Genomic DNA, 20,214 nt, shown 5'->3' on the forward strand with positions numbered 1-20,214 from the left:
ATTGTAAAATACAGCTTTATCAGAGCCCTTCATGTGCATGGGTCACTAGACAAATATATTGAAATACCACTCATAAATTTTAAATTCTATCTGCCTTAGATTTAAAGAAAAGGAAAAACAACCTGAGGCAGAAACCTTGAAGAATCTTTACACTGAAGCAGTTAACATAAAAAATGAGAATATTATATCAAGAAGACTTCAGTCTGCCAATTATTTATTGATAATAAAATAGAAATAGTAGAAACAATCAAAAGATGCTGTGATCCTGACAGAGATCTCATTCAGTGAACTGATCAGTCACAATATATTCTTATAGTCTTTTTTTTTTCTCCTGGTATGATCCATCAAATTTCCTTACCCCAGTCTGTTCCATCTCCTGAACTTCTCGATTCCCCATCACCATCATCTGAGGTAACCAAAAAGTCAAACTCTTTCAAAGCTTCTTCTGTATCTCTGTCTTCACTGCTGTCAGACAGCACTCTTTTCCTTACAATCTGAGAGGTCAGAAAGGACAGGGGAAAAAATGCTGAATTAAGTTACAAATACATCTTTAACCCAAGCATTACTGTCATGTCCTCTATGCAAAATCCAAACAAGAAGTTGAAGAGGAAGCAGAAAAGTACACATTAATAAGCAAATCTGGAATAGTACGCAGACTTCTTCAAGCTTCTAAGTGAAAATGAAACTTGTGCGTAACTCTTCCTTTCTGTGACCATCAATAATCATCACGTGGATAACGAACCTACGCTAATCTACAAAACCACTATATTTTTCTTTAATACTATTGAGTCATGATTTTAAAGGTTAAGATTTTAGTTGGGAGTTAGAACCAATTCGTACTGAAGCTAGATACATCAACGATAGGTTAATGATTATCAGATGCTTAAGCTACAGCTAATTGTTATATTATAAGCTCATTATAGAAGAAAGAAGTGGAGCAAGTGAACCATTATAGGAACATACTGAAACCAAAAGAATAATGTCCAGCACTTGGACTCTATGTTAATCCATCACAAAGCAGGGAGACTTGGATCATGTTAGAGAGTCACAGAGACCTGACAAAGACTTTCCTGACTTCATCCCTGGGACCACTGACCCAATTCAAGACCACCAACACAATTCAAGAGAAGAACTCTGCACGCATGAAAGACTAATAACCTCATTTTAATACAAAGTGGGGATGGGAGGTGCTGGAGTTGTGCATATGTATTATTTGGGGAAATAAATAGAAGGCAAAAAAACTTGTGTGGTGCAGCTATTTGACCAGTTGGTAAGCTGATGCCATGATACATGAAAACTGTACCACAACTTTTACTTTTACAGAAATAGAAAATTTACAATAATCACAATGCTTTGACTTGCTAAGGGTCAGTCTGTAAAGACTCCAATACGCAGCCCAATATCCTACAGCTCATGAAGATGACTGACTGTATTTCCTCTAAATACAGTGAACCAATTTCTAAACCTGAAGCAATTCTAAACTTCAAGCTTCATTTCTTCAGCAGGCTTAGTGAACATACTGGATTACACAAGACTTAACAGAAGAGTCTCAGACATTAGTTCACAGCCTATGAATGACAGGAAAGATCTAAAAAGATCCCCTTTAAAAATGCCATAAAACTAATTGGTTTTTTAGCTTCAATTCTTAAAACTGACCATAAAAACAATTACATCCATCATCTCTTATCTGCTTCAATTTTTAGGAAAGACAATTCACTGAATAAATGTTAATTTTAAAGAAGAGTACTGATGGCATGTATCTATGTGATCATATGAACAAATCATATAGCAAAGTATAGATCATGAGTGAGGTTAAGGCATTTGATTGAACAAAGAAAAAAATTTCTTAACTACATTAGCGTTCTTCCAGTTACACCTCTTCCTTCCACAAGCTATAAATACAAGTGTATTTCAGTTCTGTACTCTAACACAATTTTTGATAAGTAATTTTAAGTATCACTAATTTTTTAATAACTATTCAAGAATAATTATTTACATGCAATGTTATGAATAATACATTCAAACTAAGCTGGGAATTGTAAAAAAGGACAGTGATACCTTAAAAATTGTGTTCCAGTATAGATCAAAAATACTAGTCACTATGGAATAGTAAAGAGACAATTTTAGAAAAATTTAATCTAACTTAGAGCAATAAAGATGGCAAAGCGTAATTCGTATGCAAAAACTTAGAAATGCATATATAATTCCTCCTATGCACACATGCTTGGACAGAACATCATAAAGATGCATTAATGACTTGCATGTGTACATACATAGTCATATACTTTGCTTATAGGCACCTCATTAATCTCACTTTTTCTGTTCTTCGTAACTTTTTCAATTATTTTTTCCACTCACTGTTGCAGTATCAATGACAGTTTTCTCTCTTCCTTCAACATCTTCTTCATCTTCCTCATCACTAAAGTCTGCAGCTGCATTTTCAAGAAACTTGAAGGTCTCTAGCAGAGAGGCAGAGTCAGTCAATTCAGGTTTCCTAAACAACAATAACAATCACCATCATGAGAGAAAAGAAATTACAATAAAGTCTCTTTTGCAATTACTAAGCTGTTCTGTATTATTACATCCAACAGCATGTAAGACTAAAATAAGCCTACAACTAAAAATGGACTGTTAACAGCTAAAATTCTTGTGGCTAAAGAACTAAACTATAGACATGAAGTGTATTATTAGAACCAACATTTATTCTTAGTATAGCTGCCATTACTAGGACAGACACTTCAATTTTTATTAAAAAAGCATTTTAAAGCAACATTCATCTGACACCTGCCCAAAGTAACATCAATACTGTTATACCATTACTAAAAGCCTCAGCAACAAGGACCTGAGCCACAGCTACCGAGCTGGGCTCCCAGATGGGCATCAAGGTACAGGAAAACTTTGCTACTGCTAGCTGATGCTCCTTATCTTTCTGGGAAACACCAAACTCCAGAGCTATCATTCAGCAGTTTTTAAGTCACGATAAATATGCCACTACAAAAAATATAATGGGAAAATATCATTGATGACTAAATAATATTTGAATTTACATTAAACAAATAAGGAAATGGATGAAGATTGGGTAAAATGAGGACTGCACTGGCAGAAATATAGGCAGTGCCTCAAAACAGGAAGCATAAGGTTTGTTATTAACAACTGAAGAGGAAGAAGCCAAGAAACAGGACTGTAACAATTATTAAAACTCTGACAAAAGTACAGATAAACAGTCCTAAAATTATCAACAGGACCTGTGTTTTCTATGCAGAAGATGCACTTCTCCATCAACCCATGAAAGATACAGTGAACAAAATGTATTAATTTTGAATTGTTAAAATTAATTCCAGTATAACCTGGTACATTCTTGATACAGCTTTGAAACAGTGAAGGCAAGCTTTACTGTTGTCTTACCTTTCATCAGTAGTCAGTTTTTCATAGTTCACCACTAAATGCACGTACGTCATCTTGATTCTCACAATCACTGAAACAGCAGAAGTCTCCCCCTCTCTCTTTTTAGAAATGTAGCTCTAAATTGTCTTATGCAGTCACCCCTACTACCAGCAAGTGCTTCTGCTAACCTTTTCAAAAGGTTCAATCAGCTAACACACCTATACAGTAAGGCCTTGTAAACTTTCTGCAGTGTGAGCACCTGATCATCTGTCCATCACCCACTTACTCCAGTGTTTTGTCATAATACTTTCCAAAGGTCTATTACAGGAAGCAACCAAGGGCAAAAGCTTTGATGTGTAATAAGGTGTAATAAGAAGCACACTTCCTTCTTTGCAAAGTTTCTGCTCAAGCAGTTCTATGCTTCCATGACAACAATCAGCAGAAGTGGCTTCTTCATAGCCCCAGTGTATGTGCATTTCATTAAGACAATTTGTTACTCTATCTTTTTTTATTTGCTCACCTTTATCACCCAAAAATTTCACTTGCCATTAGAAATTCTGCATACACAGCAGCCTCATAATATACCTCGATGTACATTATGTTTTCATGGTTACTGTTTTTTCCAAGAATATTCCTTCTGCTTTTACAAATCTTAACTTAGATCAAAGAACAATTTTAAGCACGTTTCAAATTTGTCCTGCTTCTGGCAGTACTGTGATGGTTGTTTCTATGACAAACTTGAAAACACTCTGTAATATTTTTATTTTTCCTTAAATAATCAGCACTTTGGCAGCTTATAACACCTCATGAATCTGTAGTAATAATGAACATTTTCACAGAAATCCTATGGTATGGTTGCCTTGCTGTTTCCAGAAGAAAAATCGTGATCAGACAACACTTGTAATGTGCTTCACTTGACTAACTTCTTGACTTCCAGCAAATTCTGAGAGTCTCTGTCTACTTTTATTTGACTAAATCATCCAACCACCACTATTTCTGTTTTTTTTTCTTCTCTGTATTTTGCCATGTAAAAACATTATGGCTGATAATCTATAATAGCAATTATCAGACATACTCCAGTAAACAGCAATATATGAACTAATACAAAACATGGAATACAAAAGTGTAATTAAGAGACCTTACTATTAAGAAACAGATATTCTTCTGAAAGTCCAATTATTTGCAGTAAGTCATACCAGACCTGTACTCGTTTGCTCTGAAACCTAGGTCTCTCTCACTGACGTTCAAAGTGACTACCAAAAGAGGTTATATCTTTTTTTTATTATTATTAACTGCTCTGATTTCAACTATCCTATAAATTATTACACATATTAGTGGGCAGGATATATATAAATAATAATGCCTCTGCACTTACATGGGGAGCAGAGGTAAATGGGCATTTCAAGCATTGGGAAACATGGTAGCTTATTTATCAGGTATTTCAAAACCCCTGCACAGTACAAAAATGTACAGTCAGTATAGTGCCAAAGAAGACTATTTGTGCTAAGAGACAACTTCCAAGAAAGAATTCTTAAAAACCAAAAAAAGAAGACAGAAGAAGCAGACTATTTAAACTATCCAAGGGTTCTACAAGAAGATAGTTTCAAGCTGACAGGTTGATTTCCTACACTGTACCCCAAAATAAACTTTAGCAGTCAAATCAAACGTGATTTAATAATTTGAGCTATTTGTCATTCTCTAAAAGCATATGAACATAATGCATTTTGGATAATGCTTGTTAGCATGAATACTTTGGAGGAACATAAAACATACTGAAGAAAAATGTCTGGCCTTAGCTAATTTATGCTATGTATTTTGATGGATAATTCAAGCTTGCTTTTTTCATTAATTTTTCATCTCATTAGTTTTCTTCTCTTAGGGGTTCATTCACAAAGCAACATAAAAAATCAGAAGGGTCAAAAGTATATTCGGAGATAGGGTAGTAAAATAAATAACTTTAAATTCCATTTTAGAAAAAGAAACACAATTTGACATTTCCAGGGCTTTTGTAGCTTCAAGTATTTTTTTTTTTTTTAATCAATGGGTGAAAAAATAGAAATAACCTCCAAAAGTGGGGACTGATATAAACTGTGGTATTACAAGCACGAGTGAGGCAAGACTACAGAAAGGTTCAGGGCCTGTTGCAAATAAAGAGAGACCAAAAACCCTAAAAAGGTCCCAACAAGGACAATTCCTCTTTTCTGGACTGTCCTGTATCACAACATATTTAAGGGAGAACATAATTTTCAAAGTGCAAGAACTTCGGTGCAGCTTTTTCCTTCCTCCCCAGCCATACTGTCTAAAGAAAACCAGCTGGGGAAGAATAAATCAGAACCCCCAGACAGCAGGAGAAGCTACAGAACATACCAAAGCAGAAAGCACAGAGCAGCCAGACTGTGGCACAGCCTTCTCAACCCTGTGCTCCTCAGCTGCTTGTTCTGCATCTCTTTCCCACTGCTCCTTCCTCAGTTGGACTCTGCAACAGCACTCTTGCATGCTTTTCTCTCCAGCACCTAATTTTGTCTTCTTTCCTTGAAGGTCTTGTCCCAGGTGACTCAGCACTTCCTAACCAACCAACCCAACAAAAATCATTTAAACAGTATCATATCTTCTGTCACATACTGTTGACTCTGTCCATTACATCCTCCTTTCCAGTAGCCTTATCCAAGTAGACAGGAAATTCTTTGGGGCAGAGATACTACCCTGCTACTCCTGCCTACCCACAATTAGGTACAACTAACTGCTTCTCATGAGCATAACAGTAAGTACTGTCAGAAGGAAACTGCAGCTAGACTAATGCTGCTGGGTTTTCCATCTTACTACAACAGATGGGCAGTGCAGATTTTGTGAATCTCACTCTTGAAACAAGGACCTTCTGATTCCCAAAGGTAAGAAATGTTTTCCTGTTTAAAACACAAAATTCTTGTTACAAATGGGATAGTAACTGAAGTACTTATGTCCCTTTCACAGCTGTGATGTCTGTGAAAATCTGATCCCAATATGTATTTTACAGGCTGTTCAATTATTCAGATTAATGCTAACCCCTTGAAGACTAAAAATAATAATATGAAATAAAAAAATATATGATTTGTGGATATTCCACATATACTATTTAAATAAAGCAAGCTTGGCTTTACTGGACTCTGCAGGCCAAAACAGCAACTCTTCCTTTTCTGCCCAACATACCTTGAGACAAGTATTTTGTGTAAAAATCCAGTTGGTTCTGACACTGAAATATAACCAGCTTTAAAAAATGTATAGTTCAGACTGAACACATTTGCTCTCAACATTTAATATTCATGATCTTAACACAAATCCTGTCTCCTAATGAGTGAAATGCAGAAGCAAGGTGAAGCTCTTTTGTGGGAACTAAAACAGCATGCTAATGATACCTTTCCAGCTCCCAGTGTGATCCAGAACATTTCAAATTGCTAAGTCAAGTTTAACTTAGACTAAAGTCACATTATAGACATGTATTTTCTTTGTAACCAACACACTCTGTATTTCTATTATTACCTTCTCTTTTGTTGATAATAACCCTGGAAAGTCTGTGGCCATGTCCAGGGAGACTCTCAAATTTCTCCCATGAACTTTCCAACCACAAGGCCATTAAGTGCCTCAGTCCTACTCACAGCCTCAAAGGAAAGAGTAGAGGCCTTTTTTGTTTGTTTATTTTACCCAAGACATACACAAGTTATCTTAAATAAAACCAGGATTTTATTGATAAATTCAGAAGCAGGGAGAAATACCACAATAGAGTTAAATAAATACAAGTTCAGCTTAGGCTGAGAAGTGTTCCTGGGAGCTTGTACAGCTGGAAAGAACCTGTAGTGACCCAGGATTCAGAGCTGTTCTACCACACTCTTTCTTGAGCTATCTTCTTTGGTTCAGAGTTTCCTACTACTATCAAAACAGCTACTGCATAGTCTTCATAAGTTTTATTAATTCCCCACATAATTTAGTTATCACATGATTTAAAACAATCTTTTCAATGTGGCTAGTTAAATTCTATCAAACTGTACTCATTAAATGAATGCATGCAAATTCAATGAGGAGTGTCTTTAACAACAGTTCATTAGATGTTCAACACTGTAAAATCTTTTAGAATGCAGCATGGAAAATATAATAATAATTTATAAAACTACAGGACAGTTAAAATCATCAACATTTACACACAATGAACGCAGGCCAGGCTAACAGTCTGTCACAACCTTTAAAATCTCCTATGAAGTCACACCACACAATGCAAGAACTAGTGCAATATGAATTACAAGGGGTAAGCAACACTTACAAAATGGTTTGCATGTAAATTGGAATCGCAAAGGAATGACATTTAAAAAGCAAGAACCACTTCTCTTGCCAAATCTAGTCAGCTAACTATAATATATCAAAAAAAGTAAGCTTTATAAAGAATAAAATAACCCCTTAATATTTGAGGTACCACATTAACTTTTCTAAGTTATTTCTCTATTCATCTCCCCTCTCTTTGCTTCTCCCTCTCTCCAACTGCTCAATGTCTGTCTTTCTCCTCACTCTTTCTGTGCTGTGAGTCTTATGTGACACTTCCAAGAACTCAAATTCTTAAGCCATAGAATGTTGCAAATTAAAAGCATGGTCCATTTTCACTTTTTTCTTCACAAAATCCCCCCAATTTATCTACTTTTTTTTCCTGCTTTAGTGCATCTGTTGAAAGTGTCCAGATCTGGCCTAAACCAAGTACCTTTGAAATGTCTGTTAGGTTACTGCAAGATGGTGGCAGGGAGAAACAGAAAAAAAAAAAAATCCCAAATATATTTGCTTTATTCCCTTTACTGGTTTTTCTTTACTTTTTGCAATTCAACATCTACTTGCATACTATTTTGGAAATCTTTCTTATGGCAGCTATTACACCTGAGGTTTATAAATTCAGAGGTATTTTCCCAAATAAACCATTTTATAAGCAAGTCAACAAACAACATTCATCAGCTAGTATGCAGCATTTTCATTACTTGGGCCAGTGTTAATAGGATTTAGAAATGCAAAAGAGTTATTAAGGTCTTCTGGCATACAAAGATGTTCATTCACTGAAGCGTCAGCTGGAATGACTTGCTGTATATCAGAAAGATAAAGTTTGCAAAATTTTTAATTTTTGAAAAGGTTTTCAGATTTGCTCTCAAATGCTGAGATTTGATGCTATTTTGCTCATGTAAAAGTATTGGCAGTTCAACAGGAAAAGAAAAGGCAGCAGGTAAGTTCCAGAGACTGATACATCACTCAAGTTAAGAAGTTTCTACTGGCTATTTATAGTTCTAATGATCAAACTCTTAGCAAGAACTAGTCTACACCATTTTTATATATAGACATTCATATCTACGCACACATGTACACATATGTTTGGTATATCCTCATTCCTTCCAGTTCTATTCATTTATTATATTTGCTTCCACTCATACTAAATGGTAGTCAAATACACACCTCCAAGAAGGTAAACTATTTTGACTTTATGTTTCACTCAGTAAGAGAAAGCTACTAAATGAACCAAAGATACTTAAGTACTCTTGTGTTTTCAAGGCTACAAGCTACATTTGCAGGCAGCTTTCATTTCTCTTTCAGTTTGTTGGGAGAAAGCCCCCATTCCTCTCACTGCAAGTGTTAGGAATTTAAACCATTATTATGAGGTTATTATTTTAGTATCTATTTTTGAATCCAGTCATGCCAAGTGGTACTTATCTTTTGTAATGCAAGTGAGCTGATTGAAGAAACTGAAAACTGATTCCCTTTTAAATTCCATGAAATAAGTGAAAACAGGACTATATCTAGCTCACGTTATCATATTAACATTTCATTTATGGATTCAAAATCTTGCAGGGTGCATTCAAAATCCACATGATGTCTTTCTTGAGTGCTAAAGTTTTCAAGAGGATCTGTACATCAGCAAATAAATAGGCAATGTAAGAATACAAGTCTGGCCAAACATGCAGAAGCTAGTAACACGAAGTCTGAGGCTACTTCACCTAATTATGAAGGGAAACTGATTTGGCTTAAAACAGAGTCAGACAACATTAGCATGTTCATCACTGTACCACAGGAAGGGGAACTTCTCTGATGTAACTGCAATCATTTATGATATACAAAACTAAGCTGAGAGGTTATGAGGGACCAGACAGCAATTTCCTAAAATAACTACAGCCTAACAGAATTCAGGTTACATATTCTCTGCTGTGAAGAAATATTATTGTAGTAAATATTTGTACTACACTAACCATCATGTGCTTCTACATACCAAAGCATACAGCATCAGCTTCACAATAATCACCCCAAACATTCTCACTAGCCTTTCCCACAAAAAGGCTCAACTCAATGTTGGCATCCCAAACACTGAGTGTACAAATTCAGCTGTTGAAATAGGTATAAAGGACAGACAAGATAAAACTCATAAAACAGGCAAGTGCTGCTGTAGCAACTTAAAAATCTGTAAAAGCTGTAGTAAGCTGAACAGAGGAAAAACATACTCCCTACCCACCATGAAGTATACACGTCACACATCCCTGAGGTGAGAGAAGAAATACCATGAATTATCTTTAAAACAATCAAAAGCATTAAAATATACTAAAAAATAAGCAAAGTGGGTTTCAACTGTGATCAGAAGTATAGTCAAAGCAAATCACAGAGGTATTTCGGAGGAAGGCTGAACAGCAGCAAAAAGCACTATGCACAAATAAATACATTTACACAAAAACTATGCTAAAATCAGACTGTGCTGAGAAGTAGATCAGCTCTTCCATTCTTTCCCTGGAATTTTTTGCAACACTAATTTATTTTGTGCTCCAGCACTTTCATTTCACTAAGGAAGTATTGGTTGATTATCAAACAAATAATGAAAACATAAAGGAAGTTTTGCTTTCTATTGCCATTACTCCTGCTCTCCTCTCAAAGAGATAACCATATGGCAGCAGAAAGCCATCAAATACCACCTCTTTCCTTTCTTCGGAATTTATCACACGAATGTTCAGTTGTACAGAAGGCAGTTGAGATAATCTGTTCTTTCTGTAATTTATACTGCTATATGGAGAAATCTTTAAGGAAATTAAAAGCTAACGTGCCTTCCATTTTCCTATTCTGCAAATGCATCATTAAATCTATATTCCTTCTGTTTTTCACAGTACCATTTTCCCCTCTACTCTAGATTATCTTCATCACATTCACCCACATTCTTTCCAAACTCCTACTGATTTGCCTTTATCGTTTCCCATCCCCAAGGTTTCTCTTTACTCCAGCCCTGTACTACTCCACTTCTCACATTTTTCACTCCATGTAAACAGTTTTCTAAAACACAGACTTAAATGCACAGATTCAACTGGGAGTATGTTATGCAGTTCTTCCAAGACCAAACACATCAGAAACACTATGAACTGTCTTTTCCCACTTCAATAGAGGTGTACTCCTTGTTAAACTACATCCATTCTCATGTGTTACTTTCTGCCCAGTGCTCTGCTCTTCAAATGTAACTAAAACATCTTCAGGTTGACCAGTGTCCTCAGACTTGCAAGCAGATATTTGAGAACAATGTTCATTATATGTTTTGAACAAGAAAATGTGCCAAACTGCATTGGCTTGAGCAGCTCACAAGCTTCTCTAATGACAGCAAAGCTTTCTCCTATGAAGAGTTTCACTCTATCCTCACAGTCACTGAGAATCTTCAGTCTGCATTTTAGTTTGCAGCTGTCCCAATGTCTCATGGTCCTGGCAAATACTCACATACATCCTTAAACTTCCTGGAATTGCACTAAGGTTTTGTTTCGTTTCCTGTTCTTGCAATTTCTCACTGTAACTTTCCTCTTCTACCACTACCAAACGACAGACACTTGTTCACTGCACTCCTTCCAACTGTAAAAGCCTGCTGTAGCCCAAATCCATTTTTCACTTTACATGCACACAAAGAATAACAAGAGGCTGCTAAAGGAAGTGCCAGTCCTTTTGTTCTCAGTAAGTAGCCTAGCACTGGTGAGGTTGCTTCAGAGGATGCACCTTCCTCAACTGTAAGCCAGAATTTAGCTGAGTCACCTAAATTTTTCCTAGTTCTGACAACCAGATAGGAAAGCGTTGAATTAGGATTTCAAAATTTCAGCTGAGTCCAGGAGCAGCATCCATGCACCTTAGACCTGTGTCATGTATTCAATGCTATACTGTTCAAAGAGAAGCTGTTCTATATAGGCTGAAGTTATGCTGGCATTACATGAGGCAGGTAACAAGTAAATACGACCTTATTTCTGATTTTGCATCTACCACAAAGCTGCACTTTGAAATCTCAGAGGTAAGTAATGATGCAGTTGGAAGAAGGTGAACAGTGCCAGATGTCACAGAAACAGTGAGGTACCACAGGATGAAAGAGCTGTTAAATAACAGGCAGTCTCTGCCAGGAAGCAAGACACAGAATGCTTCCTGAAAGAAAAACTGAAAGAGGTGGTCTGCAAATGTGATTGAAGCACCCAGAAGAAACACAGCATTGATAGGTAGTTCTGTACTTAGACTGATCAAGGAATTCTTGTAAAATCCTGACTTTTTTCTTTTCAGTGAGGGAAATCTCAGTGGACATCTAGAAATTCAAAATCACCCATGAAGACTGACATGACCATGTTGAATAAGAACCCTGGAAATTTTTTCCACTGTAAAGCCCTAGAGTTCCTTCTTGTTCATTATGTTATCAAAACACTTCCCTAAGCTCTATAATGCAGTCTACTATCTCAGGCATCACAAGCAAGAGCAGTTTTTCAAAATGTACAGCCTCACTAGCCTTGCAGCTGACAAGCTAGTACAGCCACAATGGAAGGGAATTAATTTTTCTCCATCGGCGAATATCCTCAGCTATGGGGTAAACTACAAAGCATTAAACCTAATGTCAGATCTATCCCAAAACTAAGCAGATAGGAAAAAATGAAAATATATCTAAATATGTCAAAACCACTGTCTCAGTATTTCACCCATCAAGTAAACGACCTTATACACATATCCACCTTCTTCAAAACTATGTAAATACACATAAATAAATTTTGAAGTGCAAGAGAAGCTTTATTTACACATTTCCCCTTCACCAGAAATCAAACCAGAACTGTTACTGCAAGCTATCAAGCATTCCTTGTTCTTCAAAACAAAGCTGCTGTACATAAATTGTGTGACTTGTCAACTGTGTAGCAACACAATATATTTTAGTAGCTTGCAGATTTTCTCACACATTCACGTTTTCCTACTCACAGCATTATATTTAATTACATAACAATAAACTTCTGCCCTTATGTAACTTGTTGGTCTGAAGTTGCTGCAGCTATCAGGAGGGTATAATGAAATCTTACAAATGCTTTTCAGAAGATAGGATGCATACGTAACAGTGTTAGGTCTTAGAAAACAAAGGTCTTGAATTTTGCACCATGAATACAGAAAAGGAAAAAAGTGTGAGGATTTCTAAGGAAAGCTGTGCTACTACTGGAAACAGCTACCTCATCTATTGTTCCTACAATTCTGCATAATTTTCATTATGTAGTTTCATTACTATAGTTCTGCAACTACAGTGTCTTGAACAAGAATGAGCAGATTGTTTTTCTGAAGCCTTTAGAGTTAAGTTTAACTTACTTTTTTTTTCTTTTTTAACACTGTGTGGAAAAGAGAAGAAAATGGAAAAAAGCCTCTTAAGGTTTAACATTACTTAAGAATTAAGAACAAGCTTTTACTGTCTTTGACTGACTTTCCATAGTATTAGAAATATTAAAACACAGAAATTAATACCTTACATTTCAGTAACATTTACATAGTCTATTGATCAGTAGAAAACAAGAATCTTTTAGGACTCAGAATGTAATGAATGACTTTGTTTTTTAGATTTAGTGAAAAAAATCCTTATCTTATATAGGTTATCATGTCATAGTCAGCACAGACAAGACCAGCAAAGCCTGTAACCTACACAGTAAAGTGCCCAGCAATGCAAACAAACCATTAACTTGAAACAAGACTGACTTCTAAACACTTGGAAACACTCCAAAGAGGCTTGGTTTGACTTAGTGCTGCCATTCAACCGGAAAAAACAAAACAAAACAAAAAAAAAAAAACAGGATGCTTTTAAGATGCAAATCTAAAGAATTACTTCTATACATATTGCTCAATATAATAAAATTAGTTAGAATTGCTCTAATCTAGAACTAGAAAAAAGTCCTGAAATCTCAGTAAACAAAAATTTTGTTCAACACCACTAAGTGCACTTACACAGAATGATAACAAAGAAATCTTGATGCTTACCCCATCATTGCGTTTTCTTTAATCTGGCCCTCTGTGCCATTTACCATCGGTTCTTGATTTCTGTTTTCTTTATCTGAAGCATCACTTGAGAGGCCCAATAAAGCTCGCACTCGTTTTGATTTCACATCCAATATCGTGTCGGTGTAGCCCACTTCTTGTAGATACCTGAAGGAAGAGAACTCATGCTAATCTTCTCTGCACATGCCACTTCTGCAAAACATGAAATTCCTCCCTGAACTCATCCTCAATCCCTTATCTTAGCAACTGACTGAACTTCTCCCTGAACACATCCTCAATCCCTTAGCTTAGCAAACTATGGTGCTGAGCTAGTGAAACATGCTTGTAAATCATCCTGTACCAGCTGCAGAGGGACTGCCTCTTGCAGTACCAGCCTCTACAGTCACTGAGAGAAAAAAAAAATCAGAGAGCCTAGCAGTCAGAGGTTATACAATACGTTATTCATTCATTTACTAAAATGGATGGAGAAACACTTTCAATTAAAATATTTACAACTACTTTATAAATATCACCACAGTTGCATGCACAAGCATGGTCATTTTATTCTTTGACACATGGAAACTAAATACAAGAAGCAGTAGGTATGTTCCTTATGTGAACATTATTAGAAGCCTAGAAAACAGAATAAAACTTAAATTCTTTAGCTGTGGCTATTAGTAAGAGTTGTTATTTATGATGGACTAGGCTTGATAAAATCTCTCTTGCCTTTCCTTTATTCTGCAATGGATCTGAAAAACTTTTCTTCCATATGACTGAACAGCAAAAATCCTTGTATGAAAACCTCACACCCCAAAGTTGGCTCTGTAGGTTTAAAGTTGGCTCTTTGACCAATATGCCATGTTGCCCTTGAGGGCAACAGGAGGGAAATAATCATTTAAAAAAGTAAAAATTGGTTTGTGTCCTTCCCTCTAAATATGGAGTTAATAGCAGTGAATTGATTAAATTGCCAATATTCTAGACAACTCGGAAGAAGGGAAATGCTATTTTACAGTGACAGCTGCTATAAATCAGGGACATGCACTTCTCCTGCAAGAACATTCTCCTCCAATTATTTAACAATATAATTCACATAACAACATTAGCAGAAAAATACTGACTGTTGGCTACAGAAAAATCAAACAAGTCACCTATTCAAAACAGAGTCTGTCAGTAATATGCACTCTATATTCAGCAGTGTGTCACTCTTGTATGAACTGCGCTGAGACAGAAGGACTCGTCTTCAAAATAATTGATCCAAGTCAAAACCACTCTATTTACATTTATTCAACATGCATGCAAAGATTTGAGCTCTTGCAAAAGAGAAGCTTTTACAAGACATCCAACAAATTTAACTTTTGCACAACTCCTTGGAAAAGGGTCTTTTAATATAAGTTCTAGACCATCCTTACTGTCTCAGTCCCCTCTTATTTAATCCTCTGTAACACACCAAATATCATCGCAATTAATTTAGTTACTATGATCACAATTCAAGAATTAATTCACATTAAGAGACATTTCCTTCATTAACATGAACAGAGAATTAGAAAACATCTAGTCTAATCTTCCTGATGTTAGTCTTTTCTGCAACTTAAGCAAGCCAAAATAAAACTTTTCCTTATCCAATGCCAGCTGGTTTTATTTTACACAGCTCTTAGTAGAAATTATTTGTGTCTTTTGCTTTTTAATTGTGAAGTGTCATGACCCATTGTTCTCCCAAGCAGATTGTCTTATTATCCTCCATGAAAGAAAAGTAAATGAGATCAGGTGTTTGTGGTTCAACAAAGCTTCTCATCTGAAGGTATGAAATATTAAAAATTTTCAAAACTCAAAGAAAAGTAGTGCAGAAGCTCAATGAACTTCATTACACACTAACTTTTCTTTCAGTAAAATATAACTGAAAAAAAAAATCAAATATCATCACCATCGTATTTCATTAGCAGATTCTTTCTTTGCATTCAGTATTTGAGTCCTTTTTTCAACACTTACTGTCTTAACAGCTGTCGTCCTTGTTTCCATATTAGCTGGCTGTTCTGTTGTGGCTGAATCTCTGTCTCATTCCCTTCATCTGAAAAAGATTATTTTATTACATTTTTTTCTTTCTCCTATTTGCATAAAAGATGCCCATCCACTTGAAAAGGCAAATGTGATCTGCCTTAAAATGATTAGGAATGGTTTAATACCAAAATTCAAAGTGCAAATAATGAAGGGAGAAAAAAAAATGCACACAGCATATAATTGTAGTACTATATACACATAGAAATTTCCAGGTACGTCCTGCTCTATGAGAGCAAGTTCCTAACTCCTTTAGGTAAACATAATCACAGTCAGTCTGCAGTCCAATTTTTGCTTTGGCCTTCCAAGATAATTGCTGCTCACATTAAGTCTGAATACAAATATCTTTAACTGCTAACTGCAGCACGATATAGGTTTATAACTTCCCAATTTCCTTAATATTTGACAGTTCAACATGAATCAACAGATCTACTTACATCAATTTAATCGATATTTGTATTAGTTTTGTAGAAACAAACAAACAATAGAGACTATTTTTTAAACTGAAAAGTTGTTGAAAAATTTTCAGCACATTTTCCCCAACCATAAATTTGTAACCAAATGCTACTACTCCAGGAAAATCTACAAAAAAAAAAAAAAGAAAAAAAGCAGCGGATCTTCTTTTAAGAAAACTATAAAAATGTCAGAAACCAACAGCTATACAGTTATTCCATATACAGCTGCACAGCACATGATGGTGGGTTATTCCCTCTCCTCAAGGAGATGTATATGCTTCCCAAGACAAAATATCTTGGTTTATCATCTATAAAAGCCTCTACAAAACTTTAAAACTTTGTGGTCCAAACACTGAAGTATGAACAAACTTCCTGTGTAAACAAGACTTAAGAACCAGAAAAACCTGTGGTATACTCCTATGAGTAACTTGATATGTGACACAGGAAAGCCATTATTCTCATCGGAAAGTCACTTACCTTTAAACAACTTAATACTACACAAAAAGGCCCCACCATTACCCAAAGAAGCTATCAAATACTAATCAGAATTCACATTCAAGGAGAGACATATGAATTTTAGACATCTCATTCACAAATCTATTTAACAGCAACGACAGGAAATAAACAAATGCACAATCATTTTCCAATAACAACTGGACACGGCTGGATTCAATGCACAGCTACCAAAGCTCAGTCTATAATTATTAAAACATGCCTGAGGTAAATCTGCCTGAAAATTCGTTTTGAAAGCAAATCCTATTCTTCTGAAGGCACTGTTAAGTATATCCAGAGGCAAAAATTCTCTTGTGCTTAGTCTCCTCAAAAATGATGACTGCAAGCAGTAGCAGTGGTTTACAGATAAGAGTGAAGAAACTTGCATTATGAGGGAATTATAGCAGAAGATATAGTATATATAGTAGAAATAAACTGTATAAGAAATTTTATTTTAAAGTATCTCTTTACCAGGAGATTGAAATCTTTCTTCTACAAACTGTATTACAGACTCACCAAGAGATCATACAGAAAACAACAAGGACACATGTGGAAGAACTACTACCAACATTTTGACTTTTTTTCATGACTGGGAAGGAAAAACAGGGATAGGGCAAGGGGAACATATGGACACACAACTTAGGTATCTATCAAAGACAACTTTAAAACAGCATTAGAACAAAGTTTCTATTTTAAGTCATCAGTCCAGATTTGATACAGAACAAAAATATACCTTTCTGATAGCTATATATAGAAAACAATGGGATAAATGACAATAATGGAATTCTAACTACAATATTTCCACAGTGTTGACTTTGCAGACTTAATGCACAGTCTAAACCTCTGCTGGGCAAGCTAGGCCTCACACTACATTCCTCAGCTGGAAACTGGAGCAACATCCTGTAGCTGCATCCTGAGAAATTACAAAAAAAAAACCCACGGCTGTCTAGGGTTGTGGTATGATCAGGACAAAGTTTTCCAAAAGTCCAAATACAAACTGAGGTCTTCCATATAATAGCACTAAATTCAATATTTCTTCAGTTATAGAAATAACACTAATAATTGCATGAAATAAAATTTCTAAAAAACTCATTAATAACCTGGACAAGAAAAGCTTGCCGTAAAGCTTTGCTAGTTAGTGTGGGGTTGGATTTTTTGGTTTTTTGGGCATCTTTTAATGACCTTCTAAACCCAATGAGGTAAGAAATCACCATGACAGTCAACCAGACCGTCACCTCCACAAACCAAGTAACAGAGATGAGATTTGCAGACAGTCTATGCTCTGCCTTTACATATAGGTGGTTCCAATTTTGTTGTAGTAGAAGCATCAGGAGACTGCGACACAAAAAACACTACCTATATTTTCAATGGCTTAACCATTAGCCAGATCTCTGTACCACTTTTTTATATTTTTTTTTCCCCAGAGGAAAGGATAGAGAGAATGGAGGGATAAAAGAAGTAATTTAAATTCTTAATTTCCCCAGTTCAGTTCTTAAATTTATTTGTGTGAAGTAGGAGATGAAAGCAAATCAGCTTTCCAGAGACAAAGGTAAAAATCTGAAATTATCTAAATACATCTCCAATGATCATTTGAATTCTGCAGAGAAATCTCCCATTCAAAAACTCTCACTTATGTCTAATACGCTTTTTTTTTTTTTTCCTGGAATGCCACTGAGGTAATTGAACAAAAAATTATGAACTATGCATTTCATTCAGAAGAATTATCCAGACATAAAAGAATTCTATTGCTGTGAATCTAGTATCCTGTTCTAAAATATCCATACACATCACTAAGGGACAGAAAAACTACTTTCTCCAAGAGTAGTCTGCTCATTTGGGTTTAGATTTTTTTTTTTAATCTAAACTAACTTGATTTATTAATAGACTCTTAGAGCACTAGGATATATTTGTAACTCTACAAGAGTAAAATATAGGTTTTATGAATTATCTCTATTCTTACTGCTCCATTAAGAGACTTATTTTATCAATACTATCAATTTGGCATTTGCACATAACACAGTTAAGGTTTTATGCCAGTAATAATCTCACTCTCATTAAATTCTTACCAGAATCATAATTCGGTGGCTTCATATCTCCCTGATTCAATTCTGTGCCATACTTTAATTTGTGGTATTTAGCCCTGCAAGGAAACCAAACAAAAAAAATTTAAAAATCTATTAGTACACTTAAAGTATATCTCTAAACACATAAATGTCACTTGTTTTCACTTGAAAAGACACTCCTTTCTTCTAGGCTAGGAACAAATCAAGTAATTTTACCATGACTTCAGATAGGTAATTTTATTGAAATATTTTTTCCAAGGATGACATGCAATTGCATAGTGATATGTGACATATAGGAAACACACAGAGCAGTTGACTGCAGATTTTACAAAATGTTCTTGCTACAGAAAAGGTTCCTTCCCTGTGGACACAAGCAACTCTTCTGTTTCCCTTCCCAACCCCCAAGTCTTTCCTTTTTAGCCAATGTTTATGAAACATTTTTACTATCCATGTCAGTTCGGTGCCATCTACTTCATATCTCATACTGTCACTCCATTAAGCAAACTTCAGTTTTATTCTTCGAAATGCTGTGCTCTCCAACAGCATCAAGTCCTCAGCCAGAACTCTTCTAAACGAGATTCAGCAGTGACAGCTCACCCCCACCACTTTCTCTCAAAAAAGTGGCTTGGTCTGCCACTTGACCAAGTGCAAAAATGGGGACTTTCTTCCAAAAATATTTAGTCTTCAAAAGGCCTAATGCAATAAGCCCCATAGAGCATGCCATATTATGACAAGAGTAGCTACAAAAAAATGGAAATGCTTTTTTGAGAAGCTTCATCCTAAAGACTCAGTATGTACAGACTTTGAAATATACATAATAACAGCACAGTAGTACAGTATTACACATGCACATGTAAGTTAACCAAGATCAATTACAGTAGTCTTTTAACAATGCAACAGAGAAAATTAGGCAAAGTGAACCTTTACTGGTTTTGCAATCTGTTCCCTCCTCCTCTGACACCATAACTTTAAAAGTCAAAAATTGTAAGTTTTATGCATTCACAACTGGGTAGAAGAGTGACACTTACACCAGTTCCTACCCTAAACAAAAGGCTGAGAACTCAGGAAATGCTGCATGTGCAGCCTGGGAGTAGTGGGACAATCAAACAGCACACATGTACACACAGTTCAAATGCAAATGATACAAAGTGAAGTGTAGGGTAGCAAGAAAAAAGCTGCAAAAGAAAAAAAAAATAAACCTGTCATATGCTTCAACATGAAAAGGTGTTTCATCAGCTCCAATAGGCATAAGGGAGCTCTTCCACTTAAAATTTGTTTTTGAAAAAATTAGTGGGTTTGACACTTTGCAATTGTATGAGTCAAGTTCTCACTAAAATAACATTACTATATCCAGAATGGCTGCAGAAAATGTTTTCAAGTTACCTACACCTATACATTGCTTCTTAAATATCTTCATTATATTACTGTTTTCTTTTGCCTTTTCCTATTTCATCAAGAAAGCTCATTACTTCTAACAAAATAGTGCTGAAGAATGCTTCGTGGTT

At 35.5% G+C, this 20,214-nt stretch overlaps 1 protein-coding gene across 5 annotated transcripts in view; it reads right to left on the bottom strand.

Moving 5' to 3' along the window:
• Positions 1-20,214, bottom strand: part of STRN (striatin) — a 61,173-nt gene that overhangs the window by 22,223 nt on the left and 18,736 nt on the right. For all 5 annotated transcript variants that reach the window (XM_030268453.4, XM_030268452.4, XM_030268451.4 and 2 more), the window contains exons 3-7: positions 18,713-18,786; positions 15,634-15,712; positions 13,651-13,815; positions 2,359-2,494; positions 359-494 (exon numbers count right to left, since the gene is read on the bottom strand). In XM_030268453.4, coding sequence (XP_030124313.4) covers positions 359-494; positions 2,359-2,494; positions 13,651-13,815; positions 15,634-15,712; positions 18,713-18,786 — 590 coding nt within the window. The remainder of the gene's footprint in view (positions 1-358; positions 495-2,358; positions 2,495-13,650; positions 13,816-15,633; positions 15,713-18,712; positions 18,787-20,214) is intronic.

The sequence above is a fragment of the Taeniopygia guttata genome, chromosome 3 (genome assembly GCF_048771995.1).
Source record: "Taeniopygia guttata chromosome 3, bTaeGut7.mat, whole genome shotgun sequence".
Lineage (NCBI taxonomy): Eukaryota > Metazoa > Chordata > Aves > Passeriformes > Estrildidae > Taeniopygia > Taeniopygia guttata.